This window comes from Triticum dicoccoides, chromosome 3B, assembly GCF_002162155.2.
Source record: "Triticum dicoccoides isolate Atlit2015 ecotype Zavitan chromosome 3B, WEW_v2.0, whole genome shotgun sequence".
NCBI classification, from domain to species: Eukaryota; Viridiplantae; Streptophyta; class Magnoliopsida; order Poales; family Poaceae; genus Triticum; species Triticum dicoccoides.
The window spans coordinates 662374968-662387847 of record NC_041385.1 but is presented as its reverse complement, the minus strand read 5'-3'; the positions used below and the strand labels follow the sequence as shown (position 1 = coordinate 662387847).

Sequence of the window (12880 nt, the reverse complement as noted above, 5' to 3'; positions counted from 1 at the left end):
GAAAATATTGCTTGATATGAGTGCTTTAGATGAGTGGGGAATGAAGCTTATGAAAATGATACGATGTTTGACAAGTGATGACCACTAACCACAATAGTTTTTTTGTTCTCTCAAACATAACCAACTCATAGGGCCCAGAAATTACAACCCATTACGACATAAAGAAGGGATCTCAAAGGTTGATGACGAATAGTAAGCGTTCATTTAGTGCAACTTAGGCGCTCCTCTCTCAAATGCACATTGGTTCTCCCTGCGAATATTCTCCTACTCCTCGAGCATGAAGTCATTCTTCAGGTTGAACATCTTGCGGATCTCCTCCGTAGTTTTTCCCTTGATCATGTCAGTCATAGTCTGGGATATTAGGTCCACCAGTCCCTCGAGGTTAAGATGGCATGCAGCCTAAGAGGGGGAAATAAGAACCACATAGTGTCAGAGAGAAGCATTAATCTATAATGGCTATAGAACATGGATAATTAGATAGATTGCATTGCATTAAGATGTGTTACAAGGTAATAAAACACAAAACAAGACGTAAAGTGACTGGTCACTATCAGAGAGAAGCATTAATGTATGTAAAATAATCATAAAAACATATATTTTTATGAGTGGCCCATTGTTTCGACAAGTTAATCATATACAATTTACTTGCACAATGATAGTGCATCTAGTAAGTTCACACTAATCATAATAAAAAAATTCCCAGGTTATGCATAACAACAATATACATATATAAGTGAAACATACAAACCACAAAAAGATGCCCTGGCCTATTTACTATGATTGTGTATGGTCGGCCAATGTGTTAATACCCCATTCTAGGAAGGGTTAAGTTGAGTATGATTAATTTAGAAGATTGCTCGCCTTCTTATTTCCCATCCTTAGTTTAGGAAAGTGGAAAGTTTTTCCTTTTATTTTAGGAATTTTGGACATTGTCAATAGAGCAAAATCATGTATAACTTATACCTAATCTAATCGAATCAAATCGAGAATCTACGTTGATGATGATATGAGTATTCCCCCAAGCTAATATGCAAGACGTGCAAACCCAATCTAGATTCGAGTCTCATACGGGGAACAAAAAGAAAAAATAGATCTAGAAAAAGGAGATGGTTGAACTAAAGGATATCATACCAGGATGATGTCGTAGAGGACGGTCGGGTTGACCTTGAGGAACTCTGCGTCCCAGTTCTTGAGGTCCTCGGGTAGGGTGGCGTGAGCCGTGGTATCAGACGCAACGGCACAGGTGGCTCCACCGACGGTAGCGCATGGCTTGGCGTGGACGTGCTTGTAGCAGTACTCGATGACCTTGGAGAGGATCTTGGAATCAACATTGGGGATTGTGGTTTCGTTGTCGGTGCACTCATTCTCGATCATGTGGCGGATGGTCAGCGACTCCATGGCGACCGCCTCCTCGACCTCAAACTCATCGCCATCTGAGGTCTTTAGCATGATCATCTTGATCTTGCTGGTGTCTCCCATGGCCGCCATCGCCTGGATCCGAGCTGGGTTTTGGGTGGAAGGGTTGGGGGCCAAGGAAACCCTGGCGAGAAGGGGAAACTCTAGTGGCGGCGGTGGAACAAGAAGATGGAAGCTTTGTTGCGTGGTGGGTTGGGTTTGGGCTTCTGGGGTCCGTCCGGGTGAGGGTATTTACGTATTGGGGCAAGGCGGGTTTGGCAATGGGTGGATGGCTATATCTATATATCATGCCTCCAAAGTAAACGAAGCCAAATAGTACCAAACCAGATCAAATTTGGTACGAGTTCAATGAGACCAAAAAAACTCATATTTTCCTATTTCGCAATGAAACAACTTTGGCATCTTTGGTTGGAACTGCTTCACCACTGTCCTGAGGTGTGGGCCCGCCTTATAAGCCGGTCTACGTGACAAAGATTTTCTTGTGAATACGATGTATGACTGCAATATCTGAATTGTTCAATGCAGACCTTGAGGAGGACAGTGTTACCGATAATGCTGGCAATGGGGATTACCCAGGCGGGTATTGGACTTCCATCCCCATCCCCGCGACATCCTTCACATGCCCATCCACATCCCCATACATGCATGATTTTTTATCCCCATCCCCGTCGGGTTTTTTATCCCCATGGGGAAACCCATACATGCAATCATTAACAACCTTTGATAGCATTTCAGTAGAAAACATAGCATTTCAGCACAATAAGTAATATGTTGTGGCTAGGTTAGGGTTTTCTTAGGGATTTTTGGCCAAAGGGATGGGATGGAAGGAGATTTGGGTGGGTAAGGGCGGCAATTACATGGGGTCTACTAATTTTAGAGCCCACATATAAAGCCTTAATGGGTAAAGCGGGTAGCGGGCACATATAATGCTATCCCATCCCCATCCCGTCTTGCACGCTGGGTTAGGTATTTGACCCACTAGCTTCCTCGTGGGCATTAAAGGTGGCACATACCCGTCCCCTGAAAGATTAATTACCCATATGGACACGGGTAACGGTTAACCATTGCCAGCTTGAGTTACCAAGGTAGGCCTCCTCCTTCTAAGTTGTGTGTTCTATTTCTGCATTCCAATGTATACTATGCTTGTTGATATCGATAGTTTTTGTGGTAAATAAATAGGTTGTCGAGCAAGTGTTGATCATGCATGAAGAATACCTTTTTTAAGAAAAGGAGAAAGACCCCCAGCCTCTGCATCTAGACAATGCATGCAGTCACTTTATTAACTATTCACATAAGACCTTACAAAGAAATATAGCAGTAAGTTTGAATCCACCGCCTAGGCAACATCTGTCGCTACTCCCATCCAATTGATGAAGGGATGCTGATAGTCCGGGCCTAATACCACAGACCTCGCAGCCAAGCCTAATATCTAAGACCTGAGGCCCCAATCAAGCTACTTGTCGGGTATGGGGCACACACCGGTCCGGCGCGCTCTCAGAGGCCGCCGCCGCCAACTACCACCACTCCAACTTCAGAGCTATACTGAGGCATCATCCTTACCCGGTCTAGTTGTTGTCGATGCCACCACGGCGCCCAATGCCACCACCTCCCTGCGCGTGAACTGCTGAGCACGTCGCGGTCGCCACCGGTACATCTCGGCACTATGCCGCCAAGTACCACCAGCCAACACAGCTTGAAGTCTCTGGAAGATCTGTCGTGTGTAGCACCTGCCGACCAGGCATGACAAAGCGAAGCACCTGTCGGCCAGGCATGACTTGACATCTCCACCGAAGCTTCGTGCAAGACGAAGCCGCTCCACCTCCTACCTCTGACTTCCAGTGCTACTCCACAAACGATGTTCCCAAGAGAGAAACGACACCGTCGTGCCACCATTGTCCGATCTGGAAAACTAGATCTTATGGTTTCCCCCAGAGCAGCACGAGTGAGTTGACAGTAGTTACACGATGATGCCTTCATCAAGGTAACGACACATAACGTCGCCATCGCTTGCCGTCGGCTCGGTTTTCACCGGCAAATCAGTCTCCCAACTCGCAGTCGGGACTAGATGACGGATCTCGAGATCTGACTACCCAGCCTCTGGCCGGCCATCTCCGACGGAGAAGATGACCACCACCGTCGGCTGCACCGGCCAGATTAGATCTGACCGGATGTGCCACCAAACAGTCCACCAGGCCCTTGACGCCGTCACCGATCCAAAGCTGAATGACGCGCTGACGCAATATAGACCGCCCGTCGCGAGACAGGAGTGGCCTCCACCGCCATCGTCGCCGCTTTGCTAGATCAACCGCGCCTCCACGCGCATAGGGGCCCACACCGCCCCTGAGACACGGGAGCGAGGAGAACCCCCGCCACCGCCGTCGGCCACCGGGCAGAGGCCGGCGGCATCCTCCGGCGGCAGCGGGGGGGGGGAGGGAGGGGGATCGACCCCGGCGGTGGCTAGGGTTGGAGTACCACCCGTGTCGCCCGAGCGGGGGGCGACGCGGGGGCGAGGAGCGGGGTTTTTGTTAAGAGGGATGTACTTCCCCTCACAGCCCCACGACAACCTACACAGTCTGCATGAAGAGTACCTGCAAAGCAACTATTCGTGGATTGAGAAGCCAAGGAGCACGCATGGTCAATGAAATGTTGTTTTGAAGAATGTCTGACTGTTTTTCTTTTGAATAAAATGCATTCACGGTCGTTGAACTTGTGTCGAAAGCTCACTTTGGTCATCATACTTAAGAATACGGTCAATACAGTCATTATATACGACTTGAGGTGATTATACGGTCACTTGGTCATTGCATAGCTCTGTATTTTACTATGTTGACTGGTCAAACATCACAGCAGCCTCTCTCTACCTTATATGGGTCCCACCTGTTAGTGGGAAAGAAAAAAAAGCGTCACAGGAGAATCATACCAGCGATACTCTGCCGAAGCCCACGTACGCTAACACCTGTGGCTCTGTCCCACACAACTTCGTGTTAAATCCATAGGGCGTTACGGTGTGAATATTTTTGTTTTGATTTGACGATCAACGTTACCGTTATTTAATTAACACACACACGCACACAACACACTTGCGTGCATGCACACACCAGTTTTGCAGCCGCCGTCCCGTCGAAAACTGTACGCGACGAGCAATTGTTGGACTACTTCGACCACACGAGTTCAAGACGCGACCTCGTATCGTCACAGTTCTTCGTCGGCGTCGCCATCCACCTGGTGATGCTCGTCCTGAACGCCGTTGTCGTCGTGTTAACCATCGTCGTCCTCTTCATGGTGGCCACTGCCCACCTTGTCGAGCTAAGGGCTGTGCAGCTGCGTGTGCATGCCGGTGAACGGTAACATGGCCGTGTTCAAGGGAGGACACCGGGCTCAGCTGTTTGTGCCCCAGACGCTGGTTGCGAAGAACACACTATTCCGTGCTGTTGGCTGCGTGCATACGCATGCGCATGGGTTCAAGAAGATGGTGAAGGGGTCAGGGAACAAAGAGGACACTGTCAGATTCGGAGTGAGGGTAGGAGAGACTGGTTCGTGCAACTCACACTGTTCATTGATCAGGAGATTGCATGTATATGTAAGTACAGAGTCTCAACTAACTCACACATAACCAGCCTGAAGACTAGGTCCTACACAACGTTACAATGTACACCACCAGGAGGAGCACTATCTATACACACACAAACACACGTTCGCTATCAGATACTAGTACCTGCTCCCGGCGTGGAGCTGCGCAACGCATGCGGCGATGGTGGCCGGGCGTGCACCATGGAGTGAAGCGGCGCGTCCTGGGGGATGCGCCTGTGGGTGAAGACGGCGAACGTCCTATATGTGTATTTCCGTAATATACATAAATATTGATATTAGAGGTATAAAAATGGCCCTGTAGCTAAGTACAAGGATTGTTTTTCTTTTGGTGTGGGAAAGGGAAAAGGGGGTAGAAAACTGGGCGGCCGTTTGGCCGAGAAATAAAGAGTCGAAAGCCCCGTCCAGCCCGCGCACGACGCGGCGGCTATAACGGTAAGAATAGTTGTCGCCGATTTGGCGGTGCGGCTGGACAAGACTGTAGCTGGATGTCCCTCGTTCGATTCTCTACGACCAATACGCATGGCTTTGGCTTTTATTTATTTCTTTTTTTACATCGCCAGGTGGGACCCATATAAAGGTAGAGAGAGGATGCTACGATGTTTGACCAATCAACGGAGTGAAATACGGGGCTACACAATGAGCCAGTGACCATATAATCACCTCAAGTCGTATATAGTGATCGTATTGGCCGTATTCTTAAGTACGATGACCAAAGTGAGCTTTTGACACAAGTTCAATGACCGTGGATGCATTTTACTCTTTTCTTTTTTGGGATTTTATTTTAGCGAGTGACTGATTAATTGCTCGTGCTTGGACATCTCTGCTTCCTCATTGAAATGACAACTGACTGCTGCCTCGAGGTGCCCTCTACTTGTTTCATTCTTTTTTTTTAAAAAAAAAGGAGGAAGACCCCCGGCCTCTGCATCTGGACGATGCATGCAGTCACTTTATTAATTATTTACAAAGATCTTACAACTTGTGTTTAATCGTCTGATCAGTGGTATGCTAGATGATCATGTTACACTGTGCTAAAAACTGCAGTTAAAGTCATATATACTTTGTTGCACTGTTATTCAAGTATTCAATCAGTTTTTAGACGGGACTAGTAAATGCGCACATGCAACGCACGTTAATATTTAGGCAATAATTATTTGCACACGTATATTAGGTATATTATTATTTTTGTATTAATTTCTATGATTATGTGATTAGTCAATCTGTATGTGCAATGCACGTTAATTTGAAAGTATATTAAGTGCATGTGGATATTAATTACGATATTATTTGCGTGTTATTATGTGATTAGTACTATACTTGACATGAAATTAACTGCACGCTAAACATGTTGAATGCTCGATATTGAAGCAGTCTAGGTCGTTGAATTGACATGATTTGATGGTCGAAATTAATTGGATCTGTCTTTTGAGGTCTTTTTTATTGATATAGATAGATGTTGTTGTGGTGGCAATGTTCCGCGAGGGGCTGGACATGAATCCTGGGCTGGCCGAGATGAAGAACGTCGTCGTCGTGCCCCATAGCGCTTCAGCTCCTTTCTGGTTTCGAAAGCTAGTGTATTAATACAGGTAGAAACGAACAGTATCAATCAAAGAGTTGCTTGCTCGTGGTAAAATGATAATGTGGGCTTGGGATTCGTATCAAAGCTTGGGATTGGAATTGGAACCCCGTTGATTCTGCAAACATTGAGCCAGGCCATACAACAAGAAATCCCATGTATTTTGTTTCCTTTTTCTTTCTGGACCAAGAGATGGCCCCAGCCTAGTGACACTTTTGTTCAGCCATTAACTATAATAAGGCACTCTCTAATAGTAATAGTCCTTTGTGTGTTTCAAGGGTCAGAAGCAAATAGTACCACTACCAATCACCAGTTGCTCGGGAGAAAAAAACACTCTCTAACCAACTACTTACGCCGTCTCATCATAATAAAACGCTCTTATATTATGGAACGGAGGGGCTAGTAGATAGCTGAAGCAAAGCAAAAGCAAAGTGGCACGGAACGAACTCCTCAAAAAACGGATCGGCCCCGGCGTTGCCTCTGGGCGACATAGGCGGCAGCCATCTCCTCCGCCCTCCACCGGCAGGTGTCGCCGGCCAAAGTCCGTGCGGCCGACGGCGACAGCGAGGACTCATTCTACGTGCAGCGGCGGTGGTGTAGTGGGATGCGGTTGTGGCAGATGTGCTGCCGCGGTTGGCCGGCGCCGCCTGCCATGTGAGCGGCACGGCGGCCTATGATCTCTTCGGGGTCTTCCCTCTGGATCAAGTGCTCGATCAGCGGCTACACGTCGCTGTCTCCTGCGGTGTCTCCTCTAGCGGCCAATGTACTAGGGACTCAGATCGCGGCTGAACAAGGCATCTCATTCGTTATGTGTTGAGCACGTACGAAGGTACAAGATGCATGCTTACATGGATGCACGGTGGCTCACCAGGCATCTCTTGGATCTTCGTGCATGGAGCCGTCTGATGGCCCTTGTGGGCTTTGGCGGCGCGCTTGATCCTGAAGTGCGGTGACTCCTCGCTACAGTTGGCATCATGGCTCACGTACGGATGTTGTCATGCACGACATCTTACACGGGCATGGTTACTAGGCGTCGTAATCCCATCAAGGTTCGCGGCTGGCAACCATGGATCTGGTGGTGACCACCCGCGGCGCTACGATCCACGGCTTGGTGGTGGTGATTCGGATTCGGTCGACCGAGTGAGGGTGACTGCACAATGTGCTGCAACGACCTCTTGCGGCTCAACGACAGCGGTGATCATTGCAAGATCTTCGGTTCATCTCAAGATCCAATGGTCGACTGCGGCAGTGGGATGCAAATTATGGGTGACCACTTGACGCGGAGGAATGGTTGGGCAGTGGCGGCGGTCATATCGCATGTAACTGTTGGGATCGTGAAAAAATGGTGGCGACAACATTTACCTGACTTCGATGGTGGTGCTACTCGAGCACCCGGTCCCGAGGTCCGGGGTGAAAGTCAAGGTCTGACCCGAGCTGGTTATACCTGGCAATGGCGATACTTTTTACGTCGTTACCTTGTCGAAGGCATTGCCCGAATATGCCCCGACTGATTTTTCAGGGTGAAAACCTAGATTCTGGCCTTGGTGGTTGGATCTGGTGACGGCAACACTTGAGTGTCGCTTCCTTCTTCAAGGCGTTGTTGTTGAAGAATCTCATCGTCTGTGTGGTGTCATTAGATAATTAGTGCTGATATGGTGTTTACTGTAGTTTGCAGATCGTGGCTCTAATCACTTTGGGTTTTTTCTTTTTTTTCCTCGGCTACGCATAGCTTTGGTCTTACTCCCTCCGTCCCAAAATAAGTGATAACTTGAGTCACTTATTTTGGGACGGAGGTAGTATATGACTTTGCGATTTGCCGCTGTGTTTTTCGTGTGTGTGCGTCTGTGTTGGCTGTGCGCATTCTAGATATGCAGCCGGGTGTGTGCTTTTTGAGCTTGTATCCTCTTGATGCTTCTTTTTGAGCTAATAAAATCCACCCTTTGTCGAAAAAAGCAAAAGCAGAGTTAACAATGTCTTCTGTATGAATTAGTGAAGTTGCACGCTTTTAGTTCAATGATGAATGCCAAAAAGGAAAAATAGGGAGTTCAAATTTAGAAATTTACAAGTGTCTTAGGTTCATGTTTTTTTTAACTCCTCAAGTTTGAAGAATTAATGTTTAATTTGATGAATGAAAAAAATAGGTTCATGTCTTTTTAACTGGTGGGGTTACCAAGTGGTCCCTTTGTTTAGCTGCTGCCAGAACTGATCTTACCACAAACTCATTTTTGAGGTTGCCTGCCCTAGTCCATCACCAGATAAACTGATGATCTGTCAAACTAGCCACGTTGAATAGTCTGCATCAGTCAATCGTATCATATCTCCAAAATGAACTTGTCAACCCAAAGAATCTTATCACCTTGCAGATCGTAGATCACAGATCAGATCTGAATAGCGATGGCCTTGCGGGATCAGATCATTATCAATCCACCAACACCCAGAAACAGTGATAAACTAAGCAGGTCAGTAAAAAACCGCTGCCATTGCTATCACTCCAAATTTTCATTTCCCTTGCACACTTCGGAGTGACAAGATAGATATACACGCTCTCACCCAATAAACCCAAGAATTACATGGCTGCACTCCACACAAGAGAAAAGAAGAGGGCTGGCTGGTTAGCATTCACAATGTACGTGGCACGTAAATATATTTTTTGCTGGACCTGAAGCTTATGGGGATTTTACAAGTAGGTGCTCATATAGTCGTGTGGGGTTGTTGTGGATTATCGACGGGTTTGCGTCCTCCAGGCGCTCCGCGAGCGATCTGAGCATGGAGACCAGATGCCGGGTGTTCTTGGTGCACCTGCACACCAGGTCGAGGTACTGCACGGCCTCCTGGGGCATGAGCCCGGTCATGAAGAAGGGGAAGAGCTTTGAGTGCGTCATCTCCATTGTGCCCATGGCCTCCGATGCCCATCCGGAGTTGGACTTGTCAGGAACATTCCCCTCCTCGCGCTGCATCCGCCGTACTGATTCCAGTCGTGGGAGCATATCCTTCTCTTCCTCCTTGAAGTGCTCTTTTGTGTGATCCTGACAGTGTTTGATTAATTTCAGATCCACACCAAGCATGAAAAAAAGATTTGTGATGGCTTATGTAATCATTTGATATTATTCCAAAAGAATCAATATATAACTACAAGTTACTACCAGATAAGGATAGTGTATAATGATCCTATCACAGGAGATCATTTCCAAATATTTAGGTACATCTTTCGCACTATTCTAGCATGCATGTACATCATTTCACTGTAACATTAACAACTACTCCCTCCGTAACTTAATATAATAGTGTCAAAAAACACCTTATATTAAGTTCCGGAGGGAGTGATGAATACTCCCTCCGTTCCTAAATATTTGTCTTTTTAGAGATTTCAAATGGACTACCACATATGGATGTATATAGACATATTTAGAGTGTAGATTCACTCCTTTCTAGAGATTTCAACGAGTGACTACATACGGAGCAAAATGAGTGAATCTACACTCTAAAATATGTCTATATACATCCGTATGTGGTAGTCTATTTGAAATCTCTAAAAAGACAAATATTTAGGAACAGAGGGAGTATTTAGGAACGGAGGGAGTAGATTGTAGAAGTTGTCAACCCTTCTAAGTTGGTTCTGAGCCAAACCGTTGTTGTCTGCATACCACTTAATGCCAAGATACTGTGTGGCGAATCAACGCGGCAAAGCATCCATGGAAGTGCTCCTGATGATTACAACATGTATGATCTTAGCAGTTTGCTGAGCTACGTCAACTCCTTTCATCAGCTTGGTAGGCACATGTGGATAGACCTAGCTGTAGTGAGAATAAACAGCTAAAATCCAAATGTCTTGCAAAGCAACATTCTTAATTGCTTAGGCCAGGCTGCACTCTAGCTTCAGCCAGGCTGACTCTTCTCACAACTTTACACGCGCAAAACTCTAGTGCAGTGGTAGAGCTGTACGCAATAGCAATGGTGGAGGATCCATATCCAATTCTCGAAGTTACGACACTAACCCGACCCTACATGTGCCACTGAAATCCTCAAAAGCAAATCATACAAGGTAAACAGGCCAGACCAGGCTGCACCCTGCTTTCGCCTAAGCTTTCCACTCACACAATAATAATGTGGTAATATGGTAGTAGAGCTGTATGCAACTGCCATGGTAGTGGGTCTGTATCCAACTTGAACACTAAAATTAACCCTACAATGTGCTACTCAAATTATGAAGTTTTACAGAGCAAACAGGTTGGTAGTGGCCCTTATCAGGGCCACATGATCTTCTAAAAGTGCAAGGGACAGTAGTGCAACACAACCACTTTTCCATGGAAGAAGCAAGGAATCAGTATATTTTTTTCTCTCGTGGGACTAGGTGAACTCTCATCATTGTACTTCACTTTCGGTTACTACCTTTCTGAGAGTATATCTCTTGTCGGGTCATTAGCTAAAGGAGTACTGATTATGAGAGGATAACATCCACACCAACAAATTACTGGTGGCACTTTTGCCTGAAGGCAGTAGACAAGCCTTGCAAGTCACAAAAGGTGAAGCTTGCATATCAACCTCCGCGAAATGACTTTTCACATAGCACAATTCCAAAAGCCACCTGAATATTCTTTCCGGTATGATATTGAAACATACTAGTAGCACAGTCCAAATAGTACAAACTTGCAAGATCTCACAAGCAATGCAGAGTACAGAACAGTAATGCAATAAAGCAGAATAAGCTAGATGAAACAGCCACTAAATGTAATTAGTGGTAACCACCAAATGCACAAAAGAGCATGTACGTACCTGCAACGCTTTGAGGCGGACGGAGAGGTTGACCAGCACTTCATAGAAGAGGGCGCTGCCCAGCTCCAGCGTCAGAAGCGTTTTTATATCCTCCTTGATTCCGTTCATCATGGGCAGGTGCTTCCCGTGCTGCTCCTGAACCTTATCGCACACCCCTGTACATAAAATACTTTAGGATCAGAAGATTAGACTGCAGTCACGCAATCATATGGGCGTGATTAAACAACTCTCTAATTAAGCTCTTGGATCGATGAGGACAACAAGGGCGTTTGGTCTAGTGGTATGATTCCCGCTTCGGGTGCGGGAGGTCGTGAGTTCGATTCTCGCAACGCCCCCATTTTTATTTTTGTTCTGTTTTGCACTTGAACGGAAAATGACAAGGGAATTTTTCTATCAGTAGCTTCTGCTCTACTACAGGACATCACTGTCTTTTGTTACCTTGCTCGTTTACCAATCGGATGAGAGAAAATGTCCATGTGCAGCTACAAAGGTAAAGGAACCAGAAGCATTTTGATCGACAAGGAACACGGTAGAGAAAGGAAAAGAACGCTCCCATCCCCATCCCTTCCTGTCACGGCAGATTCCGCAAAACCATGAGAATTCACCAGCACGAGTACACGGCCGGCGCAAAGCAATTTATAGTAAGGACACGGAGCAGTTGCCCACAGGCGGTGAATGCACCCGGAATGTCAAAAGGGGCAGGAAAATGCAGAAGACGACAGTGAGGAAACCACCCAATTGGAAATGCACCTTATACGTCAAACCAAAATCAGAAATCCTCGCGAGCAGCAAGCGAAATTTAAGTGCAATGTTGAAATGAGTGGGGCATGGGATCGGGCTGAAATCGACCTGGGAACGAAGCCCTCTGGATGTCGGGGAACAGCACCCGCTCCTCCATCCTGGCGTGCTCCAGCATCACCTCCATGGCGTCGCCGTACCACTTCCCCAGCCTCCGCACCTCGGCGCCCTCCACCGCCACGTTCCGCCCCTTGCCGGCCTTCTTCGCCCCCTTCTTCACCATCTCCGCCAGCTTGGCGGCCACGCCCTCCAGGTGCCGCTCGGCGCTGCGGTGCTGCAGCCGCACCATCTCGGCCACCTCCTCTGCCGCCGCGGCCGCCAGCGACGCGCGCGCCAGGGGCCGGTCTGGCGGCGCGACGCGGGGCTTGCCCTCGAAGCGCGCGTCAACGTGGCGCAGCAGCTCGTCGGCGGCGCCGCAGAGCTCCGGGTCGGCGGCGGAGAGGCGGAGCACGGGGCGGCCGAGCGGGGCCGCCTCGGACGGCGTGAAGTGCACGGGCGCCGCCGCCTTGTAGAGCAGCGCGACGCGGAGGCGCCACGCGACGGGACAGCCGTCGGAGCCGTAGACGCGGACCACGGCCCCCCGCTCGGCGTCGGCCTCGGGGTCGACGGAGACGGAGACCGAGGGGGATCTGGCGAGCGCGTACGGGGACACGGTGGTGCCGCCGCCGCCGCCGGAGGCCGCGCTGGAGTTGGAGGGCGGGGAGCCGGCCGGCGACGGGCGGCGGCGGC

The 12880-nt window shown here is 48.1% G+C and overlaps 2 protein-coding genes and 1 non-coding gene across 3 annotated transcripts; 1 reads left to right on the top strand and 2 right to left on the bottom strand.

Moving 5' to 3' along the window:
* Window positions 1-264: 264 nt before the first annotated feature.
* On the bottom strand, window positions 265-1488 carry LOC119281772 (SKP1-like protein 1). The gene is made up of 2 exons (XM_037562209.1): window positions 1132-1488; window positions 265-399 (listed from the first exon to the last, which is right to left on the bottom strand). Exons 1-2 carry the CDS (start codon window positions 1486-1488, stop codon window positions 265-267), a joined length of 492 nt encoding a protein of 163 aa, XP_037418106.1.
* Window positions 1489-9024: 7536 nt separating this feature from the next.
* Window positions 9025-12874, bottom strand: LOC119277684. Its single transcript, XM_037558988.1, has 3 exons — window positions 12203-12874; window positions 11354-11508; window positions 9025-9606 (listed from the first exon to the last, which is right to left on the bottom strand). Exons 1-3 carry the CDS (start codon window positions 12438-12440, stop codon window positions 9247-9249), a joined length of 753 nt encoding a protein of 250 aa, XP_037414885.1. The 5' UTR covers window positions 12441-12874; the 3' UTR covers window positions 9025-9246.
* On the top strand, window positions 11617-11688 carry TRNAP-CGG. The gene has a single exon. It is a non-coding gene; the product is annotated as a tRNA-Pro (tRNA).
* Window positions 12875-12880: the final 6 nt, after the last annotated feature.

What these genes read in the sequence shown, in the direction of transcription:
- LOC119281772 (XM_037562209.1), bottom strand. Translation starts at nt 1,488, where the DNA reads ATGGCGGCCATGGGAGACACCAGCAAGATCAAGATGATCATGCTAAAG. An exon ending in TCCTCTACGACATCATCCTG is followed by an intron (nt 400 to 1,131) that starts GTATGATATCCT and finishes TCCCCCTCTTAG; the next exon opens with GCTGCATGCCATCTTAACCT.
- LOC119277684 (XM_037558988.1), bottom strand. Translation starts at nt 12,440, where the DNA reads ATGGTGCGGCTGCAGCACCGCAGCGCCGAGCGGCACCTGGAGGGCGTG. An exon ending in CCAGAGGGCTTCGTTCCCAG is followed by an intron (nt 11,509 to 12,202) that starts GTCGATTTCAGC and finishes TTTTATGTACAG; the next exon opens with GGGTGTGCGATAAGGTTCAG. An exon ending in TCCGCCTCAAAGCGTTGCAG is followed by an intron (nt 9,607 to 11,353) that starts GTACGTACATGC and finishes AAACACTGTCAG; the next exon opens with GATCACACAAAAGAGCACTT.